This window comes from Anabas testudineus, chromosome 2 (assembly GCF_900324465.2).
Source record: "Anabas testudineus chromosome 2, fAnaTes1.2, whole genome shotgun sequence".
Taxonomy (NCBI): Eukaryota; Metazoa; Chordata; class Actinopteri; order Anabantiformes; family Anabantidae; genus Anabas; species Anabas testudineus.
The window spans coordinates 9,797,356-9,822,179 of NC_046611.1; the positions used below are offsets into that span (position 1 = coordinate 9,797,356).

At 41.9% G+C, this 24,824-nt stretch overlaps 3 protein-coding genes across 3 annotated transcripts in view; 2 read left to right on the top strand and 1 right to left on the bottom strand.

The window, feature by feature from the left end:
* The window catches only part of appa (amyloid beta (A4) precursor protein a), a 32,258-nt gene extending 24,227 nt beyond the window's left edge, over window positions 1-8,031 (top strand). The window contains exons 11-17 of the mRNA XM_026362052.1: window positions 795-923; window positions 1,082-1,181; window positions 2,079-2,285; window positions 2,411-2,464; window positions 3,308-3,393; window positions 4,915-5,061; window positions 5,477-8,031. Coding sequence (XP_026217837.1) covers window positions 795-923; window positions 1,082-1,181; window positions 2,079-2,285; window positions 2,411-2,464; window positions 3,308-3,393; window positions 4,915-5,061; window positions 5,477-5,578 — 825 coding nt within the window. The 3' untranslated portion in view covers window positions 5,579-8,031. The remainder of the gene's footprint in view (window positions 1-794; window positions 924-1,081; window positions 1,182-2,078; window positions 2,286-2,410; window positions 2,465-3,307; window positions 3,394-4,914; window positions 5,062-5,476) is intronic.
* A 603-nt stretch (window positions 8,032-8,634) lies between these two features.
* Window positions 8,635-10,515, top strand: atp5pf (ATP synthase peripheral stalk subunit F6). Its single transcript, XM_026361312.1, has 4 exons — window positions 8,635-8,713; window positions 9,317-9,486; window positions 9,727-9,851; window positions 10,406-10,515. Exons 2-4 carry the CDS (start codon window positions 9,317-9,319, stop codon window positions 10,429-10,431), a joined length of 321 nt encoding a protein of 106 aa, XP_026217097.1. The 5' UTR covers window positions 8,635-8,713; the 3' UTR covers window positions 10,432-10,515.
* A 2,846-nt stretch (window positions 10,516-13,361) lies between these two features.
* Window positions 13,362-24,765, bottom strand: jam2a (junctional adhesion molecule 2a). Its single transcript, XM_026362968.1, is given in 11 exon segments — window positions 13,362-14,167; window positions 14,399-14,432; window positions 17,217-17,232; window positions 17,380-17,487; window positions 17,932-18,034; window positions 18,246-18,433; window positions 18,531-18,680; window positions 19,477-19,587; window positions 19,767-19,832; window positions 24,268-24,362; window positions 24,364-24,765. Coding segments are annotated over 11 exon segments (966 nt in total). The 5' UTR covers window positions 24,420-24,765; the 3' UTR covers window positions 13,362-14,128.
* Between the last annotated feature and the right edge of the window lie 59 nt (window positions 24,766-24,824).

Below are 24,824 nucleotides of genomic sequence, written 5' to 3' on the forward strand. Positions count from 1 at the left end.
ACAATTAATGATCACAGGAACAGTCTCTATCAAAGTAACTATCAAACTATTTGATTGAAGAAGAATACTTTTTAGAATTTTATTTTCCTGCAGAGCTTATTGTCCTATTTGTCACCTTCTTGTTGTTGCCTTTATGACTGTGTATCTCTGCTATTCAAGACATATTTTGATCTTTTTTTATAGTTTTGTTTGAAGTGAGATATTTTCATGAGCCTCTTTATTTGACCTGAGCAAAGATGAAAGAGTTTGTCCTCTTTATGCTTCTGCTTTGTTAGTGCTTTGCCTCTACATTTTGTCACTGCGTATAAAAAGTCTTTATACAGTATATGCAAAGTAAAATCAGATAAATCCATTAGATTTTTTTTCCATATCTCTTTACAAGTTGGGATTGTTTAAAGGCCATTGAAAGGCTGGCACATAGACACACTCACAATTCAAATTTATAAGATGTAGTTTGTGGATCTGCTGCAATTTATTATGTTATGCATGGCATGTATTTCTATTATTTTTTCCCCATCCCATTACAGTATATCAGCAAGGCCTTTGATATACTGTAAATGGGATGCACCTCTTTGTATAATGCACCACAAGCTACTTTCTCCAAAATGATCACACAGATAAATCAACACCTCTGTAAAACGGTTTCAACAAAAACTGAATATCACCTTCATTAAGGAGGATTTATTGCATGATCGTTGACCGTTAGCTTTTAGTTTTTAGCGTGGTGTACCTAATAAACCGGCTACAGTCCTTTCTCTGCTCTTAACCATCTGTTTGGCTTTTTCTTGTTGTAGCCTCGCCATGTTTTCAGCCTGCTGAAGAAGTATGTCCGTGCTGAGGAGAAGGACAGGCAGCACACTCTGAAACACTTTGAACATGTCCGCATGGTGGATCCTAAGAAGGCTGCACAAATTAGACCTCAGGTAATATCATACTGTGCTATAAAAAGGAATCTCTTTTGTTAAGAACTACATAAATAAAATGTTTTTTTTCTGTCATTTATCCATTCACTTACTTAAGTGTTGTTTTTTTCTTAGGAGAAGAAAAGCTAATGTGTGCGTGGCTGTCTGTTTGTGTACAGGTGCTGACCCACCTACGTGTCATTGAGGAGCGTATGAACCAGTCTCTGGGACTTCTCTACAAGGTGCCTGGTGTGGCTGATGACATTCAGGACCAAGTTGGTGAGTTTGTCATTTCAACACAAGGTTTTAGAGAGAAGCATAATATTTGTCTGGTTCTAAAGGTGACCTAAACTGAGCCAGAAAAACAGAATACTTCACAGTGAAGACTATCCAGGCATCCACAGAATAACCTTAGAAGCTAAACTGAGAATGATTTAATGAGAGAGCAATTGATAGAGATGAGGAAAAAAAGTCTTTCAGAATGACGGAATGACTAGATGTTGTAAATATTAATTTTAGATGTCTGATGTCTTCACTGTGTCACTGTTAACCCTGACAGACAGAAATGTGGGGGAAGACACACTGTCCTGATTGTGCTACATGTAGCAGAGAGATTGAATGGTCCACATTCCAGCCTCCAAAAATGCATTTTTTTTGTTGATAAGGGTATTGGAGCCATTTGGCCTAATTCCTCTGTTAGGAGTCAAATGAAACTGTTTGCTGGGAAGATAAATCCCCTCCCTCCCTCTCTGCCCCAGCATTTGCTAGGTTTGGGTTTATTGGAATTGCGTGCGTCACGCAGCCATCTGTGTCTCTGTCTCAGAGACTGTCACAGTCTGTGCTGCCCCGCAAAACACACACATGCAGGAACATACACAGTAGAAAAGGCATTATTCAGTCATTGCTAGAGGCCACATCTATTAAAATCTGAGCTAAACAAAATGTATTGGACACTGACTGCTCCCTGTGATAGAGAAACATTTGTGTCAATCATTGCAAAGGGTGTAGTGTAACAGAAATGTAAACACATTGACTTATTTATTTTTTAAATTGTAATTGCCAAAGAAATGTTTTTTTAAACATATAAATAATTTTATTTGAGTATATTTAAAGTCTAGGCTCTGTGCTTACTTCTTCACTTTGTCTCCTTCCTGTATCCTCATAATATCCAATCAGAGCTTCTGCAGAGGGAGCAGGCGGAGATGGCCCAGCAGCTGGCCAACCTGCAGACAGACGTAAGGGTGAGCTACGGCAATGACGCCCTGATGCCTGACCAGGAGATAGGAGATGGTCAGACCGACCTTCTCCCCCAGGAAGACACAGTTGGAGGAGTTGGCTTCGTCCATCCTGAGAGCTTCAACCAGCCCAACACTGAGAACCAGGGTACTTACATTTGGTTGTTGATAACACAAACAACATATACAGCAAAAACCCAAGCTTCCTGAAAGCAGTCTTTCTTTCTGTGCTGCAATATGATCTGAGAAAGACATTTTTCTCTTCATGTCTAGTTGAGCCTGTGGACTCTCGCCCCAGTCTTGACAGAGGCAATCCCACACGGCCAGGTAGGCACTATTGTTCAAAGAGATACCCCACTAATGTGATTTGAAGTATTTATGTACCTTTCAAAACTCTGATGGATACAGTTTAAGACCTGTTAAGGCCTGTTACTTTATCACATCCTGCTGTTTTAGTTGCTAGGCTACAATCTCTGAAAGTATTTATTTTATAGAGGTTTTATAACTAATGGAAGATGATTTAGTAACTTTCTTTATTTATTTTAATAAAGAGAGGAATTCTGCAGGTACACAAAAACCTGTTACAGCAACCTAAAACTTCCATTCAATGGCTTTTTTAGTATTAAGTTACACATCTAAGGGTTCCTTATTAGAAAGTGTTGGTGTTACATTCTTATCTGTGCTTGTTAGCTAGTGACTCATCATCTAGTAAAGCATATGTAGGTTAGCGGCCTATTGTAAACTTCTTTAGAGGGGTTACATATTAACTGTGGAAGATTACCCCTACTAACTAGAAGCTAAAAAAAATGAATGTTTGTTCAGGTTACTTAAAACATGCTCTTAAAATACATTACACGGCATCTTAAAGTGGAGACATAAGGCCAACTCATGATAACATCTTGCAGCCATTACAGTATTTGCACACAGCAAGCTCCAGTTGACCTCCATTAAGTCTCCAGCAGAGGTTGTTAGATTTGTTATGCAGCTTCTGGGTCTATGCAGACTGTATATGCTGAGCTATACAGTCTGTGCAGTCCTCAGTTCATACAGCCTGTGTGTCCAACACACAGCAGTTCATCCTGCTTGAGTGAGTGAGTTTGATTTCAGCAAGTGTGAAAAGCTGAGTGTCACCATCCATAATAGATTCTTTTTTTCTTCTTCCCTTGCCAGTGACCGGAATGGAAGCCATTCCCGAGCTGCGAATGGATCCAGAGGACAGGCAGAGCACTGAATATGAAGTTCACCACCAGAAATTGGTAAACCAACATACATAAAAAGTCACACAACAAGCTCGTCCTAACACATAACGGTACTGGTACGCAGACTCGTCTGAAATTCACAGATTTAAGTAGCATAATTAAACAGAGACAGACACAAGTGTGCACACACACACACACACACACACAAAAGATGCATTTACTGACACGTACAAGTTTGCCCTCTGCTCCCTTTAACCCACAAGTACACACACACACTCTCTCTGACACAGAGTCAGGTCCATGTCTCCACTTTGTCCTCCTGGTAAACTCCCAAGGTTGTCACCATGGAGACAGGTGCCCATGGAGACAACCGTGATAATGTGTGCGTCACGCTCGCCGCCTCTGCTCTAGAATCCACTGTCCTCTGAGTAGAGTTAAGTTTAGTGTTGTTTATATGTGTCAGTGTTTGACTGGTCAGTCACAGGTTATTGTGCTAAACATATTAACCCAATTCCGCCTTCATTCATTAATCTCATCTAGTATTGTAATACCAGCAGAAAAACCCCAATCCATCCTCAAATCCAAATCCACGTACCTCATTCTTCTCACCTACGGGCCCTAATCTCTTAATCCCCACATTTTATTACATATCGCATTTCTTGCTTTGACGGTGAGCAGTCAGTGTGTCTCGACACCTCCTTAACCTGACTTAATATTCAGTGTAGCCCTGGTCAACATTGTGCAGGATTATTCTGGAGGAGGGCTTACCATCCTGAAATTACAATTTCAAGATGAAATTTTGTGTAATTATCTGCAGTAGGTTTTTGTCCCATTATCCCTGCTGGTGTTTGTATAGGAGGACATATCAGACTTGGTCTCACTCCTTAAGAAACCATTTGCATCTATTTATTTGTGTATTAAATGTGCGCCACAGAGAAGTGTAATCCATCGAAGAAGATGGAGCCTTTATTTATTTTTTGAAATTTCTTTAAATCATATATATTAGTACTGTGTTGTATTGGAGCTGAGTCATGCTGCGTCAGTGCTTCCTTGTTATGTTCTGCTTTCTGTAAATCACCTGACAGCCACAAGAAATTCAAGTCTCCACCAGAAAAATGTCCGTCAAATATAAATGACCATGTTTTCCTATGTGTTGCGTCTTCGGTCCGCAGCAGCACAGCAGTTATTTTCAAGCTAAATTAGACTCTGTAATGATGCTGCTTTAAAAATGACAAAACAGATAGGAAATGTAAATACTGCAAAATGACTTGGGTAAATGAAAAGTGGAAACCAGCAGAAGTAAATGAGCTGTTGGTAGTAGCAGCTACCACACATTGTTGGCTCCCTGAGGGAAGTGACATCAAAACTATTTTTAAGCACAGTTAACTCTCCGCCTGCTGTGTTGAAAACTACACTCATTACTCAGTAGTGTCACAATCAAACAATGACACAAAATTTCCACGGTACAAAGAGAGAGGGGGGAAGAAGCTGTAAAGCAAATGTTACTGTCATTAAACTGAAATCATGAGGTTTTAAAAAAGGATCACATGACCAGTGCCTGTCCTTCAACTCCCACAGGTGTTCTTTGCAGAGGATGTGGGCTCTAACAAGGGCGCCATCATTGGCCTGATGGTTGGAGGTGTCGTCATAGCAACCGTGATAGTCATCACCTTGGTGATGCTGAGGAAGAAGCAGTACACCTCCATCCACCACGGAGTCATAGAGGTTAGAAACAATGGCCCTGTGTGTGTGTTTGTGTACTGTGTAGAAGCCTGGTGTGTGAGGGTGGTGCTGTTCTTCAGTGTAGTATGTGTAGATATAGTGTATGTGTAAAACAAGTTACTAAAGTCTGTAAAATCATGGAACTGATACTGTTTGTTAATTATATCTGCTCACTAAATCTAATTGGACAGATGCCTGTTACCAATTAATTTCCCACTTTCCTTTATTCAGTTATAACTTTTATTAGTCTTTTAATTAAAAACTACAGTAGACGCAGCGGCTTTGTACTTTTTTTTTTTTTCTTTCCCCAATTGTTGTTGGGTGCATTTTAAAGGTTTCTGTACACATCATGTTACTCTGTTTGTATGGGTGTGTAACTTCCCCCTTCTCTCTCTCTCTCTCTCTCTCCCCCCTCCAGGTGGATGCTGCCGTCACCCCCGAGGAGCGCCACCTGTCCAAGATGCAGCAGAATGGATATGAGAACCCAACCTACAAGTTCTTTGAGCAGATGCAGAACTGAGGAGTACACACACACTCTCTCTCTCTCTATCTCTCTCTCACACACACACTCACACACACACAAACATTTTCCTCCCATACATCACGCACCCCTCCCTCCCTCATCCTCCCCAGCTGACTAGTCCCACGTCTCCAAAAAGGCAGTGTGGCTTAGATCACAGAGTGACTGAAATAGTCAATTACGAGCACACAGAGCGCCTGTAGCCTGGGTTTTCTTTCATTCTTGCCTGGGCGGACACTGTGGCCACGCCAGTTTGCACCACGTTTGTTCACTTTATGGGAGCCAAACGACTTTTACTTTAACAAAGGGGGTTTATACTGTATATCTTGCTCCGCCTCGGCCTGCTAATGTACGGAAAAAGGCACCGCCCAGTGCATCGAAACAAACCCAACCGCAGGGGAAAGAAGCGCGTTCTGTCCACACTGATTCAGGGCCAGAACGTAGATTTTTTTTTTTTCTTTTAAATTTGGGAACGTATCAGGCAAATCTGACCATTGATCAGTAGGATAAGAAGCACAGGCTGACCAGGGCCTCATTTCCAAAAAATTTGCTGTATCAATCAGTCACTTCAAACCATTCAACATATAGACATTGATTTGTTTCTATCACTTTCTGTGTAATCATTAAAAAAAACACATATAGGTTTAAATCAAGCAACATCATTTTTTTATAAATGGGGCCCAGTGATTCCACGCCTGCTGCACCACTACTGCACTCACTCTACAGTCTACACTGGAGTATAAGTGAGCCTCCTCTCCCTCCCTGCCTCTTCCATCCCTCCCTCCATCCTCTTCTCTTTGCGCATTCTTACGACAGCTGGGCTGTGTTAAGTCACACAAGGCTCTAATGGATCTGGAGATGCTGATGATAATGAATATGTTGATGACGACAGTAGTAATTATGTATTCTAAACGAGCTGTTTTGTTTGTTTTTTTAGAGTTTTCTTTTTCTCTATGGTTTCTGGTTTTATTTTTCAAAAAAGAATGAAAATGGAGAAAAAAAAAATCTACCGATGTAAAGTCCTTTTTTTAAATTGCGTGTAATGTTACTGAAGTGATGCTGAAGTCTTAGCTGTTCCTATGTAGTGCATGACAACAATGACAACAGGATTTGGGAAAACAAAAAACAAGATCTTAATGCTGCTCTCTCTTCAGATCCTTTCTCACATATAGATTGTCATTCTAGCAAGATTGCACATTTAGTATCTTCTTGTGATCACGTGACTTCAAACCGATGAAAAATATATATAAATCTAGATGGCTAGGCTCTGCTTTGAAATCATGTCAAATACACATTTAAAAGAGATCTGTGATTTTGAAATTTAAATGTGTTCCTCATTTCTTTTCTTTAATTTTTTTTGGACCGTGCTACGTTCCTGAAGCTACAGGAGGGAGGCATGCTTCATCTGTCGTATATTATTCTCATTCACTGAGATCTCAAAATCTGTTATGTTAAAAATCCTTATGTCTCAGAAATCATCCCAATTTAATTTTAGCTTTTGTGTTTGATTAATGTTACTATGTTTTTTGAAAAGGGCATGTTGTGGGGGTGAAGCTTACAGGGAGCGGGAAGGGAAACGGAGCAATGTAAGAAATCCAGCATGGGGGATGGGTTAGGATAATCTCTCCGTATATGTGTTTTGTCATTTTCAGTCTGGTGTTTTGTCCAGTTGTAAGCTGACACTGTCTCTTTTGTTTTCTTTTTTGGGTTTGTAATCATTTTGCGTTCTGCTGATAGAACAGGTGAAGTGCTGAGAGGAGGAGAAGGGGGAGGAAAGAGGAGGCGAGGTAAAGAGGAAATGACTTGCAGTTCCAGATGGATAGCCAGCCAGGCCGGCAGTCTGTATATATGTAATGGATTTTCACTTCCCCCAACACCTCCCTTCCTCTCGCTTCCTCCTTCGCATTCCTTACCTTCAGGCATGCTGCTCACCTCTTTGCCATCAATACACACTTTACTCCTCAGAGGCAGGGTCTGTATATAGATGATAGGCGATCCCCATTGAGAGAACCGAGAGTGAGGAAGCGTGAAGGCTGGGATCAAATATTAGTCTGAGGTAAATTCAAGCTAACGGCATCATAGGCAAGGATCCCCTGTTCACCTTCATACAGTCAGCTCATGGTAACGGTTTGTCACCATCTCAACATTACATTGAAAGAAGTACAGTGTGAAGTCTCACTCTGTTAATACATCTAATGGTGAGGAAATGGTGAGTGAAATGTACATATGGAGGCTGCAGTGGGGTGGGTCCGTGGTTTTCAGAGGGTGCTCATTAGAAGCCCAACAGAGGGCAGTAGAGTAGAAGAGGAAGCAGGATTTTCTTTTTTCTTTTCTGTGGGTTATATATTGGTTTTATTTTCCACTGTGTAATATTGTGCAGGCCATTTGCATTGACTGAGAAAATGCTTTCTACACTGTATTCCATAATAAAGTTTTGAATGTACATACAAATACTGTGTCTTTGTTTTATTGTGTATGTAACAAATAGAAGATCTTTAATGCACAGCCGATGTTTTATTCATATTCATTCAGTTTGGTCTTAAATATCACAGTAATAATATGAAAACTGAGTCTGAAGGTTTATTCTCCCTCAAGTCAGGAGGTCAAAGGTCACTCTGAGACACTGGAACTGACAGTACGCATCACTCCGTCCCTCCTGACACAGATGAACCCAGGTCATCTTTTTAAAGGTTAAATTGCACTGAAACCAATGAAGGATCATCTAAATACCACTCATGTTACATTTAACAAAAGAAATAAAACCTGAAAACTACAAGAGGTTTTAATATAGTGTGGGGAAATTAGTGAGACTTTTTAAACGTCCTTTTAACTCTTTGTACCAATTTATAGTAACATTAATAGGAAACTAAACAGAGCAGAGATTAAGCTACTTAAAATGTAAATGCTTCAGAATTACAGTCAATAGAAACAAATAACCGGTTCTAATGACAAATAAAACACATTAAATACTATATTTTGAATAATTTACTGCGTTGTTCAACCTAAATTTGCGCAGCGCTGCGTAAATGCAGCAACACTTTGACGTTCACAAACGTTTCCTCGTCATCAGCACATTCCCATAATCCACCGCGGTCCTCCACATTTGGATCTTGTGCTCTGAGTGTCAAATCCAAGGTGAGTAGTTCATTTTAAAGTAACGTTTTTAAACATTGAACACTGCCCTGTCTTGTGTTAATGTACATATTAAAAACTGCATGACTTTGTTCGTAGAGAATGTATCATTAGTTTGAGACAATGGAGTTCAACGAATGATAAAGGGCGACTTTATAAATCTGTGTCGCGTCCGCTAAAGCTAGCTTAGCATGTTAGCATTAGCAGTTGTTTTGTTATGTGATTGATGCAAACATTTAGCTTTAAATCAGGACACCAAAGTGACATCGACATTGTATGAAGTCTGTGTGCACTTACTGACATACGTAGACGAGTTAACTATGCGTGAGCAGTTTGTAATGTTGCACCAGTTTATAAGCTAGCTAGCGTTCAAGTTAGCTAGGGCTAATTAGCGATTGGCTTCAGCTGTGGAAGGTCAGTTAAGTTGTTTTTAAAGTTAATGTTTTGAAATGTCCACTTTAAGATTGTAAGTCTCTATGCAGGATGAGGTGTGAACTCACTTTACATATATTCATTACATTAGACCACTCATCCCAATTTAATTCAGTTCTAGCTAGTCTGCTAGTTTTCTCCTCATAACAACCGAGCTCGATGCTTCTGTTTCAGATGGCACTTCACAGATTACAACATCTGTCCTCCGTGCTGCGCTCCGCTGTGAGTCTGACCCTGCGCAGGAACATCGGCATCTCTGCTGTCCTCTTCAACCGGGCCAAGGATCTCGATCCCGTCCAGAAGCTGTTCTTGGACAAGATTCGTGACTACAACACCAAGAGCAAGTGAGTTGATAAAACACACCTCCTGTCAGTACATGTTACACATTGTACTTGGAGTACAGCTAGATTAACAAAATAGGCTTGTACCAGTGAAATGTTACGTTGATAAATGGAAAAGCTGCTTTTCATTTGTCAGCACAGTCTTTGTCTTCGTTATAGTAGATTACTCTCAAATGGCATCTGCTTTACTAACGTCGTCAAGCTCATTTCTCGAACAATTATTTGATGCCTTGGCTCTCCCAGGGCTTCTGGTGGCATTGTGGATGCAGGACCCGCTTATCAGAAGAACCTGTCTGAAGAGATGACTAAACTGCAGAGGCTATACGGTGGAGGAGACCTCGATAAGCTCCCTGACTTCAAATTCCCAGGTTGGTTTGAGCTGATATTTGGTTACACTGTGTAATGACTTTATTGTTTTGTCCCTTGCTCTAATTCTTACAAATGATTGTCAGTTAAAATCACAAGTAATTATGCTATTAGAATAAAGCAAATGGAAAGCTTCTATTGTGACATTCGAGTGTTTATTCATTTTAAAGAGTAAATACATTTTAAAGAGTAAATACATTGAGTATTTGAGACATATTTATTGCAGTGAACACAAACAGTAGGAAGAATCATTCACAAACTGGAGTTTGGTTCTAACAAACTATTTTAACATTGACTGTTAAAGTCAGGCTAAAGGATAAATTGACTTGTGTGTTCCTTAGATAGATGGCGACACAAAGTAAGATGAACATTTTATTTTAAAAATGTGTTCAAGAAGCCTTTATTTTGAGCTTCACATTTTCAAAGTTGCATCTAGCTAGTTCCTGTAGATTATTGTAGTTGTGCAGTATGTTGTAAGTTCTCTGTGCGTTTCATGTCAAAAAAACCATCACTGATTCACTTTTTTTTTTCTTCTTCTTCTTCTTCTCCTTCTCAGAGCCGAACTTTGAAGTGACCAAGTGAAGCTGTCCCGTGTCCATGTATATCTTCTCAAATAATACATGTCACAAATATGTTGTATTTAATAAACAGTGGATTGAACTATAATGCATGAAATCCCAGTTCTTTATCACACTGTCCATAAAGGAAAAAAACAAATATTCAGGTGCTACCGTTTGGTGATGCTAAAATTATAAGGACAAAAACAAATGTTATGTGACATCATATATGAAATATTTGATTATTTGTTGATTTTTCAGATCAAAGTCAGCATTCTGACGAGACACATGATGTGACTAGTCCTGGTCTTTACAGTTGATACTGGCCTTGTAAATCAAGAGTGATGAATTGTAGTCCCTGTTACAAATAAACAGAAGACTTGGGTTTGTTCATGTATGTGGATAAGAGTTGGTTCAGTTTCCTAATTATAACTGTGTGCATGTCTGGAGGTTAAACATATTTTAATGTAATGAAACGTGTGACCGCAATGATGAAAAAAAAAAAAATGCTAAAGCTATCGTAACTGGCTGTAATTTAAATGCAGGTAGCTGAAATACAGTGAGTCAGATGTTGGCAGTGCTACAAATAGTATACTGTGCATGGAAATGGGCTGTCACTCTGAATTATACCTTTCCAACACTGTATTACCACAAGGTCACAGATGCATGTGAAGCCTCTACTGGATAAATCTGAAACCCTAAATAGCCTTAGGAAGGTTACGTTTCTGATTTCCACATTGTGCAGCTGAGCTTAAATGTTTTTCCCCAAAATGCAGCTTATTAGTCTACTTGGTTATTCCAAAATTGCCTCTAAAATACAGATTCATCTGGCCACATAGTGAAAGATGTGAATGGGATCTGCAGCTCTACAATATGCTGCATGATTTTCTAATGTTTTTCTCAAATATTCAATCAGAAATGATGGGATGTGGTAAAAAAAAAGAAAGTGTCAGTAAAAGAAAGTGAAGCCTTTTTAAATGTAAAAGTAATGAAATGACATCTTTCACTCATTCATTTAATTTGTTTCATAGCATCAAAACCAGGTGAGTGAGTTTTTTTTTTTAAATGCCGTTCTGATTATTACTATTATATTATTGTGATGTGCTTCATTTCTGCATCATTCAGACACACCTACTATAATCACAATATAGAACTATTAATAACTAAATCCACCAGTCTAGAAAAACATTTACTTGATGAATTTATTAGTTTAGATTCAGACTTTGACTCGGCCATTAAAGCTTTTTTTATTGTTTTTAATTCTGCGCCTCTCAGAGATCGACTTACGCTTGGGATCATTAAGTTTGTACATCGCTCAGCTCACTATTGTTTTGTGTTTGGTTTAAACCTGATAGGATCTTCAGTCCATAGCACATGGTCCCAAAGGGTCTGAGATCATCTAGTCGTGTTGTGGCAGAAGAGACTTAATGTCCCTCTGGGTTCACAGTGGTTTTCACTTCTCCAGTCTCTCATGCGTTTACTTTCTATCACATAGTGGAGCTTTAACTGAGACTGAAGCGAGAGAGGTCTGCAGTTCCTCTCATCTGTTGTGACTTCCTGGACGAGTCGTTCTGCTCTTGGACTAATTTTAGAAGGCCGTCCACTTTTGTAAAAGTTCCACCTTCTCTATTTGTAGAAAATCCCAGAGTCTTAGAAATATGTTTGTAAGCCTTCCCAGACTCCCCAAAGCAGTTTTTGTAGTTTTACCAACAGGGAAAGTACTTTTTCCCACTGACCTGGTTGGTATTACATCGATTTATTTTTTACTTCAAGCTACAGGTCCCATTTCAAATCTTGTATTTAGTGTTTTCTGAGGTTGCCTTTGTTTTGTGAGATTTAATTTGAAGATCTTAAATAGTTATAGGATTCCTGATAAATCCTAACATTTATTTGTCCCTTTGCAAAAGTGGCTACTTGGAACTGGTAAAGACATTTAAATAGTCTCAAATGTTGTGATCAAATTGTAGGGGAATATTGACCAATAACGTGTTTACAGCTTTGTTAGTTTGTTTATGCAGGTTAAACAATATTCACTCTTCACACACTGGGGACTGAATCCTGCTCTTTAGCACCAATCTGTCAGTCACTCCATCTCCTGCTACACGCCTGCAGAAAATGCACTTGAAAGATTAATGTATAGTTCTGCTTTCTGGGCCTCTGTGGGAAAACAGAAGAGGCTCTCAGCTTGTATGTGATGAGCAGATGAAAAGGATGATTCAGTTTGGGAAAGTAGGTCACAAAATCCAAGCAATTAAAGCTGATCTAGTTTTTATTGCTCAGTACTCAACTTAATTAAATTAACACGTTGGTGTCACCTCGAGCAGGAATCGCAGTGTGAACCACAGCAGTATGATGGCGGTGCTGTAAAGGCAGGAGAAGTTCCTGTTCCAAGTCCAGCAAAAGTGTTACATGACGTGATTTTCAACTTTTTATCTCGTTGGAGTTCTGAGTAATTTTAAAACTTAAGAGGAGGAGAGGGAGTTTTCAGTTTGGATAATCATCTCCTTACTCATTCTATGGAGGTTGACAACATATAAACTGGAAACACTCCTCCGGACGATTTCACTGTTGAAGAAACAAGACTATAATTCAGTACAGGATGATCCCCTCCCCTCTGACCTGTCCTGGCTCCCCCTTGCCGTAGCATTTGTGTTGTACCTCGTCAATCTCTTTACAAAAAACATTCTTTACCAAACAAAAACTGTGATCCATAGATAAATGACAGGCCCATAAATATTTATATACACACACACGCGCACACACACACATAGTTTTTCACAATAATGCAATGGCAGTGTAGTTTTGAATAGAAAACTTTATTATTGATCAACCATTCAAATAAAACTCTGAACAATCCATTCACACAGTCTAAAAACAGACACTCCATGTTGATAATACATCGATAAACAGTGGCACAAAATATAAAGACAGAAAAAAGTAAGGCAAGTTCTTTACAAAAAACTGTGATCCATAGATAATTGACAGACAAATTAAAAAGGCACAAGGTATATATATCTATATATATGTATATAAAAAGACCATGCAGGCACATTAGGATGGAATGGGGTTGGTCTCAATAGAAATGACTGGAGTGGCTTCCTGATCTCCTAAATTGGCTATGTGTGGTTGTTACTAAGATTATGAGGCTGTGGCTCTTCTAAAGCCTGATACCCAGTGTTACAGACGACAAAACATACTGGCTGAGGTAAATTGTATTTATATTAGAGCTGATTAAAAGCAATTGAAATGCTTTCCCTATGGCTTTAAGGAGAAATCCCAAGTGAATAAAAATGTAAAGAGAAAAAAAAAACCCCTCTTTGATTATGTCTTTGGTAAAAGAAAACAAAGGTAGTCTACATGATTGGCCTAGAGAGGGATTAAAAAGTTTAGAAAGGTCTACGAGTCCCTGGATGATTTAGAAAACCTCAAGTGGGGTTTCAACGTGTGACCACCAGGGGGGAGCAGAGTGCCACAAAACTATACTTAATCTCACACCAGCAGAAAATGTCAATGATAGAGGCAAAACCACACAGCAAAGCAAGAGAGTAAGAAGCCTTGAAGATTTGCAACCCATCCAAAGGAGTCATAGTGGAAGAAGATTGAAATTAGCATGTACTGGAAGAACGAGAGCTCAAAGAGTCTGGAGGAGGGGGGGGTAAGTCAGAGAATCCAGTTTTGGCACCTTTTCATGACTGATGTATTCTCAGAGGAAGGCCAGCTTCTCAGAGCATGAATGACTGAGTGTGTTTGAAATCCTGGGGCTGAGAGACACAGAGAGACACACAAAAAAGAAACAGTCATTGAGTGACCGACTTTGTTTTTATATTTGTTTCAGAGACGTGGCCCTCTGCGATGCATCGAGGGGACAGCGTGATTTCAAATCCAGCCACATTCATTAGTGAAGTGTGAACTGCTCATGTCACCACTGTGTGCCCAACATGATAGAGAGCGACAAATAAGACGCACAATAAAATAAAATATAGCAAACTTACTTCTTGGGGCGGAGGGATGTAGTTGACATTGGACCTGAAAGACAAAGGCATGGTAAGCGCATCGGACAGTTTGACACAGTCACTAGGAAGAGAAGAAACTTGATGCGGACAGCTGTATCCTGAGTCATATCTTGTCCTGCATTAATAATGCACATCATACATGGCAAACCTCCCAAGGGGTGAAAAAGAAAAGTCTGACTCTGAACTTCCGACTGAGGAGGACTGTATCGCGATGGGGAGAGATGATATGTGTGTAGAGTGTAAGCCAGTGTTGGGTCTCTCAAACAGCTATTATTCCTCTTCTGAACACATAAGTGCATCTATGGAAACTAAAAGCTGCCAAAATAAGTAAATGTTACTACAACTTACAATAAACGATTGACTGAACTGTCAGAGGACAGTAAACCCATAGCAATGCTGTTTTCCATGGCAACATCATCTACTCACACCGATCTTGTTTGTTTAATCCATTCACCACTGATAATTTACATTTTAAGAGAGGCTTTGTACTGAAGTGTTCCTGGAATCTCACATGTTGCATTACAACACAATAGGCAAAGCATGTTAAACGACTGATTTACACTCTATGCTGGTTGAATTTCACAGTTAGGTTTTCAGCTGCATGTCAGATTCTCATTACTATGGCTGTTAATTGCTTCCTTATCTGTCTGTGCTGTGGGCCTAAGCGTTAACTCACGTGTCCTCTGTTCTGTGCAGGGTTTGGCTGCTGATGTGGGCTGCACCGTGACACTGGGAGATCCAAAATGACCTGTAGGGGTCATTGTGTGGGCTTTAAAAACTGTAAGCAAGAGGGGGTCATTTTGGACTCGCACTGCACACCATGCCTTCATGGACTGGGGCATATTAGTATGAAATATTGAATAATTCCCTCTGTACATTTGATTTGTATCTGAAATTTCTGTCTTTATCATTTGCATATTTCAGTTGTTGCCTGCAATTAGTATTTTTCTTGTGAATATTTAGGCTTCTGCCTGTAAACTATGCTTTGCAAGTAAAAAGTCAACCACAAGCGCATGTTTATGTGTGCACAGGGACATTTGGCAGGTTTAATGTGTGGTACTGTTTGGTACACACAGTTACAAGAAAGGGGGTCAAGCTTCAATGTCTCAGCAGCCAGGTCATGCAGGAAGTGTTTCAGCTTCACTGCTGTCCAACAGCTTTGCATTACTAAACCAGTGGTCAGAAAAAATTGTATTTAGTTTGAGTATCACAAACCTATTGGACAGTGTGTGAGCTGGGAGCATTGTCTAGCCAGTGGTTTTGATTGTAGTCAGTCTAAAAACTGCCCACCATTAACCTTTGCAGCTAAACACAAACTGTGTGCCAAACATTACCAAGTCATAAACTTGGCAAGTGTTGCCATTCACACAGAGAAACCTTGGTGCACAATTTGACTCCTCGCACTTGTGAAGCCTTAAATAAGTCTAAATATTCACAATCAGAGCAAACATTCAGGCAATGACCTCAATATACAAAATTCAAAACACAAAGTTCAGGAACAAATCAGATGTCGAGTTGACATCAAGTCTTTAAAATTACAAACCTAAATGTTCAGGTTTACATTACAGCACACCTTTTATATGAATGATCTTATATCTCATTGTCATTAGCAACAGTGCTGTATAAACATGCAGCCAAACATGATGCATCACAGCAAACTGTTAGGGTGAGCCAACACATGCAGCAAACCAACACACAATGTCTAAATCCTATGTGATATTGGTGTCCCCCTAGGCTCCAGTTTAGGTTTCTAAACATTTTATTTATTGAAGCAATATATTTGTGCACATCTTACAATAAACAGTTTTTATATTACACTGTTTTATAATTTTATTGTATATCTGTTTATTTGTAAGATTACTAATTACTACTATTATTACTAATTTATTTAGCTACAAGTTAGTAGCAAATAACTACACTAAAATGAAACACTTCTGGGCTTTAAACTGATCCCCTTGACCGTTTTTGTCTAAAAGGCAGAGCTGCATTGTCACAGTGAACTAGTACACACTATTGGTGCATCAGAAATCATGTCACATTGTCTTTGAGTCGTTGTGAAGAAGCGTGTTCTATAAATAGGAAGTTGACACTGACAGCTCCAGTTAGCTCAGTGAGATAAGCATCAGACTTTAACCTAGACAAAGAGCTTTCGCATCAGCTTCAAGGAGCGCTCCACACTGACTTTCCATCAAACGCGGCGCAGTAACAAGCCAGTAATCAAATAACAAAGTCGAGTGAGTTAGGCCAGTCACATAAGGACATGCAATTTATGTCTCTGTGGTTTCTGGCTCGACAGCCAGTCAGGCATCAAAACATTCTCTGTGGTGTATTTACAGGGCAAACACTGTAATGCCCCCCCCCCCCCCCCCCATCTCATTCTTCAATCTCTCTAGTATCTAAATAATCTATTTTAAATTACCCATCCAGTTAAGAGTTTAATTGCCTGCAATTCTTTCTGCTGCCAATGTTTTCTTCCTCGCTGATTAACACCCAGTAATTATTTATAATTTCGTTGCTCTGATTATTTCGGCTACTTCAGATCATCTGGAAGTGACAATCAATTAAAAGAAAACTCTTCAGGTTTGTACATCTGTTGCAGCCAATCACTGGATGAGTAAAAACACAGCCACAGCTGTCACTCTTTACAGTCCTGACTCAGCACATAGACGCACAGTCTGAGAGCCACGACAGCCCACGCATCCCCCCGTCACCCCCCTCGCTCCCCCCACTGCTCAGCATGTAGGATATTAGCCTGGGTTTGTCCACGTCAATGTTAATGCAATCACAGAGCTCTTACCTTCCTCTGTGTCCTGCTGAAGGATGAGCCGCGAGGTCCATGTAAGAGAAAACAAGAGCGTGTGTCACTTTCTTTTTCTTTAATTGATGCAGTGTTCATGTAAACAGACAAAACGATTATTCAAATGAAACAACTCATCGGTTAAGTCAAGAGTTGAACTCACGGCTGAAGAAGCCATTGCGGTGTAAAAGAAGTCCTCCGCAGCTGCAGACTATGATGAGCAGGAAGATGACCACCACTGCTGCCACTATGGCTGTAACGTTGACGTCCTCTGAAAGTGGGAGGGAGGTGAGAAAGGAGACTGAGTTATGATCCATTTTCCATATGAAGCAGTAAATATTCAGCAGCCTCTGAACGTCAACTTAAACAAGACGAGTGTATTCAGAGCAGTTCACTCTGATGCGTTTACTTGCATTCCAGTGATGTTTCATATGATTTATTAAGTGCATGAAGTGGTTGCTTTCCTTAACCTAGAGTAAGATATATAATTTATTACCAAGCTGACGACCTTTCCATCAATAAAAAGGATCATTTTAAACCTTGTAAAATGTCTCACTTTGCAAAGGTGTTTGAGTTTTTAGAAGCAGGGTGAAACTGGTTTAGTGGGCTTTTCCTCTCCACTGCACCCCTGATTTTCTCCAGTGCTGAAAGGTGTTGGGTTAGAGACTGGATAAAGTGTGGAAACGCACACACACACACACACACACACACACACCTATCGTCAAATGCTTGCCCTCACACATCTTGGCCGGTCCCACCCCGTTCGATGCCTGGCAGCTGTACCGTCCGGTGTCCTCTTTGGCTACAACTTTGAATTCCTGCAGAAGATACAGAGACGAGAGAAGAAACATTAACAACTTCTTTTAAAAAGACAATTCTTTAAATATCCTGAGTTTAAGGTCTTGAAAATTAATTCAGTGCCAACTATGAAATGTAACACGCTACTGCAAGAAGACAATGCCAAATATTTGCCAATACACACTCCATTCTTCCATGTTTTCCTCCTCATCTGCATGCACACATGCTCACCAGTATTCCTGTCTGTGAGTTGATTAAATAGGTGGCGTTGGCATGGCGGGGCTGGCTCATTAGCTGGTTGTCCTTGAACCATGTGTATGTAGCGGGCGGAATACTCTGCTGGTCCTTACAGCGCAGCTGCACCAAGGAGCCCGTCACTGCTGAACTGGGAATTTCACAGGATGGCGTGTGGGGGGGCACTGTAGGAAAAGACAAGTTAGGAATTATAAAGACAAACCAATGTGCAAAATGTTCAGCAGCCTTTTTTTAAAATGATAGATTCTCAGTCATCTGTACCAAGGACTTTCAGTGTCACGTTGGTCTCGCCCAGGCTGACGGTGTCAAGAGGCGCACTGATCTCACAACGGTACTCCCCAGCATCCTCCTGAGTCACCCTCAGTAGCGTCAACGTGGCCCCGTCAATTGTCGCTCGGCCCTCAAAGGGACCTGAGAGAAAGAACAAAAGGTCAGGAAGCTCACAAAGAGAAAATGTCTTCCCTGGCTGAGGGCTAAAGCCACCATGTGTACAATGTTAATGTGATAAATGTATGTTTTGTTTGTTTTTAGTGTACAAGTTTATGAATGCATTAAACTTTCCTCTGCCCTCTATCAGAATATCTTATCGTTTCTAGCTAAGAAAAAAACATTTGATGTCATCTGGACGAGTGCCCAAACTAAAACAATAGGAAGCAAGCTGAAAATCTGTGAAGTTGCCATTTAAGATGCATCTGAGACAGCCAAGAGCAGGTTTCAGTAGCATGAATTGACAAAATACATGTTGGCAGCAGCTCATTCTAACAAATAGCTTGGCACCGTGGAGGCAGTAACGTTTTATCCACGTCATCTTTTTAACTAACTGTGAAGTAGAGTTGCCAAAGAAGAGGAAGGCTAGGTGCATATTGAAGCCTTGACATATTTGAGAAATGTGTCAGTCCAACTGCTTTATCTATAATAGGGATGAAAGCTTCTATATGATTCATTGTTTGATTTCACCAATTATAATCCACAAACTAAAGCACAAAGGCCAACGATCAGGGGTAAGACACTTTATGCCTCGAGACCACTGACACAGATGGTGCTAAAATCTCCCCTACAGCTTATCCACCACTCCTGTTTCTGCTGTCCAGGTGGTGTTTCCTCTCATCCTATGTGGCAAACCTCTTCCAGCTGGTAAATTCAAGCTGGTTAAAACAAATGCCCTGTTTCCAGCAAGGGGATAAAGACGGACCGGCTGCGTTCTCACCTCTGAAATGTCCGTCAAAGTAAACGAAAGACACGTCTTTGCCCCTCTTCTTCCACTCAATGCGCGGGTTGGGGTCCTTCTCTGTGCGGAACATGCAGGACAGCACTGCGTCTGAAAGGCGGGACGTGATCAGTGAGATATTAATAGCACAACAGTGAGGCTTTCAATCATCTTTTACTGCCTGATCTATTCATAGCTTATTCATTGTTTATTCTGTCAGAGAGAACCTGACAGAACAGGAAACGACTGGCTCAAAAAGTCAGAGAGGAGCTGCTTTATTCCCGCCTCACCTGAGGACTCGCGCACCTCCACATTGGGTTTGCTGGTGGTCACGGTAACAGGAGCAGAGGGTGAACCTGGTGGTGGTGATGAAGAAGAAGAAGGAAAGAGAGCAGGAGAAAAACAGAGGAGGAGGGTGAGAGCAGTTCAGAAGAAATTTACTTGACATCTATTAAGGGGCAGGGTGCATTGGGTAAAGTGCTCCACATTTCCCGCCAACTGCAAGAGGAGAATGCTTAATGTCCGTCTGTGGTGTGTGTTGCTTTACTGTCTGAGGGAACACAACAGACTGAAGCTTTCTCCAGGAGCTCTGAGGTAAGGGCAGGATTACTCCCTCTTTTGCTTTAATCCTGCAGCGTTAAGGAGCAGCCGGCCATATGTTTATTTAAGTGCGGGTTAGGACAAGGCCGGCGAGGATCTCACCGGCTCGACCAGATCAACATGATGTATGAGGGGAAACTCCAAGGGGTGAACAGCACGCTGTCCGTGTCGGTTTCCTCCGCAGCCTGTCACCGATGGACGGCCTCAAAACAGGAAAAGGAAGCAGCCTTTCCTGCGTGCCGATTGGTTTAGTGGGCAGATTATTGTCTGCTCACAGGTTAAATGTGAAGGTTGAACACTGAAGGTTACCTGAGGGACAAACGGGTTAGAAACAGCCACATGGCAAGAACAGTAAACACTTTGAAAAATGAAAGCTCAACATCTCCCCAAAGTGTGTAAACTAAGAAAACAGGGGAAAAGGCTTTTTAGAGGAAAATTCATAATGAATGTTGAATGGGCCTCAGGGGTTCTTACTCAGAACATTAAGGGGAAAGAAATAGTTAATGTGGCATAATGAAGGTCACCTTCACATAATGTTAAAAGCAAAAAGCTTAATAAATTAACATCTCCCTGCACACACACGCCCTGCAAATGTTAAGGCACGAATCTATTAGAAACCAAAAACAGAAATCACCGTCAGCTCTACTGTTTCCTGTTTGTCCTTAACTTCCTGAGTAGACCCATTGTTCCTGGATTACAGGGAGGTACAGATATTTCCCCTAGTGAAGGAGGGGTTGACGGGGAAGAATGAACAGCAAGAGGACACAAAGGGCAGGAAGTGTGGATAAGAACAGGAAGGAGGCCATGTTGGCTCAGAGCATGGAGTCTATATGCAGAACCCGAGGTCTCTCACTCGCTCCTATTACCATGACAACAGCTATTTTTAATTTGGCTTTTAAATAAAGAAACAGCCTATACAATAATAATGTCATCTGCCAAATGCAGCATAAGACGTTCAAGTGTTTTTAAAAGCTTTTCCAGAAGTTGGCTCAATTCACACCAGCCTCTCAAACTTTAAGCTAAGTGAATTAAAACTGCACACTCTCCCTCCAGACGCTCGCTCTTCCCCACACGTGTTGACTTGCGACGGTGTAACAGGATTATCATCGTAGCCCTGGCTTGCGTACCTCCCTCTGAGGAGTATTGTCTCACAAAAGGATGAGCAAAGACGAGGGAGGGAGATACAATGAGATTAAAAAAAAAAAAAAAAAAAAGGGACCAGAATGAACGACAAAGGAGAGATGAGCCGACCTAAGAATAGAATACAAATGAAGAGGAGTGGAGGAGAGTGAGGCGGATGGAGGACTGGTGGAGGTTGGTGGGGTGGGGAGGGTGGGGGGCAGAGACCTGCAGAAGCATGAATAAAAGAGAGGGTGGGATTGAAGGCGAAGGAGATGTTCTCAGACAGTCGGGCTGTGAATGGGAGAAACTCTTGTCACATAGTGTGAGACCAGGTCTGCCGCCACCTTGAAGAGTGTCTCTTTGAGAAGAGGGAAACGTAACAGGGCTGACAGCGTGTCCACACTTTACCGCTGCACTGACACACACACACACACACACACACACACGCAACAAAAAATGAGCAAGGTCTGTACCTGTGCTGCCGCCCATGTTTCATAGCTCACTGTGAGCATAACAACTACAAACACTGTCATCTTCAATGGCCTCAATTAGCTACGAAGGCGTCGAGGCAGACAATGAACACATTGCCCGTTCAGATCATTTCACAACTGCATGGTGGGTAATGTTCACACAGTGCAGCTTTCTAGTTATAAAACGAATAATAAAAGACACTGTCCGCAAAGTCGTGTTCAGAGATAAACGTCTGCTAGCCTGCAGAACTCGACCCACGGTGCACGGGCCGTCCCTTCAGAGCCGTCCCTCTGCCGCGGCTCACGTGCACTTCACTCTTCGTCCTTGTTGGTCAGCAAGTGCATCAATTTAAACATTGCAGCTAAAAGCTTTTAGCAGCAAATTAAATATGCAAAAGACATGCAACACTACAACATGTATACTCTCAGGCTGAATGGAGGCCCTCCACCGACACGAGTACACATCTCTACACGGGTGTAAAGTGTAAATGCAGGAGATGACACCACTGAAGGCAGGAGATGTTTTGCATCAAGTTGGACTGATGTGGTAAATCAGAGCCACTTTAGCTGACACGTCCCTCTACCCAAATGGTTTGATCCGTCACTTTGCTGCGAGCAGGAGCCGGATCTGATCCACGTGTGGCTGCCAGACTTGGTTAAGCCAGATTTGGGCCTGGGTTGGCACATGGAGATAGCCGAACCCATCAGGAGCGAGACTCTGGCCTCTGTGGAATATATTCCAGCATTTATAGCCTTTATTACCTTTGGTTACATGAGCACAGTACTGACAGCCGAACCAAGCTGCGTGACGGTAGTCTGACGATATTTAACACACAAAACTGTTGAGATGTTATCTGGAAGTTGAGTCAGTCCAACTGAAGAAGATACTTGGTGGAGCTTTAAAACATTTAAACCTAAAAAAGGAGTCCAGTCAGAGACACTTTCTTAAAAAGTGTGAATCATTAGCTGAAGAACTGAGTGTCTGGAAAGTGCTTTGATAAACTTCTCTGGAAGTAAAGTTTTTCCTCTGGTTGGCAGCAGCGAGTGTCTGGCAGCAGATCTGGCCACTATGATAATAAAAATGCATCTGCTGAGGGCCTGTTGTTCTTCTGATGCACAGAAATGCATAGACAAACAGAAGAGAAGAAAAAACACACACAGTCACAGAAACAAACACACACACACACACACACACACGTCGTGCATGGCATTAACACCAACCAAACACGGACAGCTTTAACTCACAGAGGGAGAGGAGCCACCCTCCTGCCTGAGCCTGAGCAGAAACTAAAGATGGAGCGCACGCTCCTTGGCACGCAGCTTTCCTCTCATTACGTGGTCCGTACAGAGTGTTACAGAGACTGGGGCGGGTGTTGCCAGGGTCAAAAGCACGGTGCAGTAATAATTAAAGGCACTTATTCAAATTAACAGGGAACAAATGAAAGAAGAAGAGGAGGCTGACCCACAGGAAACGTCCTGTCTGGCTGTGTGATACAGATAACGGGAGTGTGGACGACTCACACGTTTCAAGGCTGTGGGGGTGCTGGAGAAAAACAGGGTGAGGACTGTGTGTGTGTGTGTGTGTGTGTGTGTGTTCTGTTTGAACAAAGCCTCTGTGTATGACTGCAACCCTGTGAGCAGCAGCTGTCTCAGTCAGACACTGTGTGCGTGCGTGAGTAAGAAGTTGGGATGTGGGGGGGGGGTTGTTGTAACAGAGGCACACCCAAAACATTTCCTCCTGGACTTTTAAAAACTCTAACTGTCCACAGACGTGCAGCAGAGCATATTTGACGGACGGCACGGTGATGACATCTGTCGAGGAGCCAGATGATGAGTGGTTTCTGTCCGGTCACCCACATCTTGGCTGGAGACACACACACACACACACACACACCTCTGAACTCGTGACCTGGGGGCCCGACAGGTGGCAAAATGTGAACAAAGTAAAATGTCTGTGACTCACTTTCGCCATCTCATCACATCCACCTAACGACACTGCTCTCCTGCAGCCATTTTCCCTGATCATCAGGAAAAGACCACAAACATTTATTTTTGTATTTTACCGTTTTGTTCCCAACCCCTTCAGCCTCCTGGTAACATCCCTTTGGATGAAAACACCCCCGTCTCCCACAGTGAAACACAGTTTGAAGCTTCTGGTGGTAATCCAACCGCTGACCTCATGCACGGCTCGGCCACCTTATCTGCCAACACTGGTGACCACCTGCCACCTACACCCTTTGGTGGAAACCCGCCAAGTGCGACTTCAGGGCCAACTTGTAGGAGCCCAGCCTGGCAGTACTGTCACCACAGCCCACGCTCACAGAGGGGCTTTAACTCACCTCCAACACTTGCACAAAATAACACAACATGCATGTCATCTGTTTTCTCCTGAACTTTAAAACAGGTGATTCTGCTCCTGACATTTTAAATCTAAAACATGATTTAAATCTTTTAGACTAATTGAACTTTTCACACTTAGATATGAATTAAAACTCATGATCAGTTTAAATACACTCGAGCTGTTGGTGAGTGGAGAACTGGATCAAACAAAACCAAACAACCTGTCTGGACTGGATGAATAGTTTCCATTTCCACTTACATTGCATCAGTAACAAAACAATAGGAAGATACAGGGACGTCCCCTCCATTATCCTGCACAACTCTGGCTGAGTGTTGTCTTCCCTGGACGGAGCGAGGACGCAGATCCTCAGCTTTCTTCTCGCACTTGTTCCAAACTGTCCAATAATTCATCCAGCTTCCTGGGAGTGAACTGCTCTCCGCGGGGAAAGCGACCGGACCTGCCCGGCGCGGCGCGGCGCGGAGCGGAGGGACACGGCGCGGAGCTGCCGGCGGACGAACTGATGAGCGGGACGCAGCTCCGGGACCGATCGACCTGAGACACCGGAGTGAGGCTGCGAGCGGAGCGGAGCGGTCACAATCAAAGAAGCGGGCGAATGTCCTGTTCCCTCTTGTTGTGCGGTGTCGGCGCTGGCTGAGATGGAGGTGTAGATAGATGGAGGTGGAGGGAGGGCGGAGTGAGCTCTCAGACGAGCAGAGCGGCGGAGCGCCGAGAGCGCAGCGCCGTGTCCAAGACGCGCACTGCACTGCCAAGTGGACACATGACGGGAGTCAACTGGGTTTGGCAGCAAGGTGTGG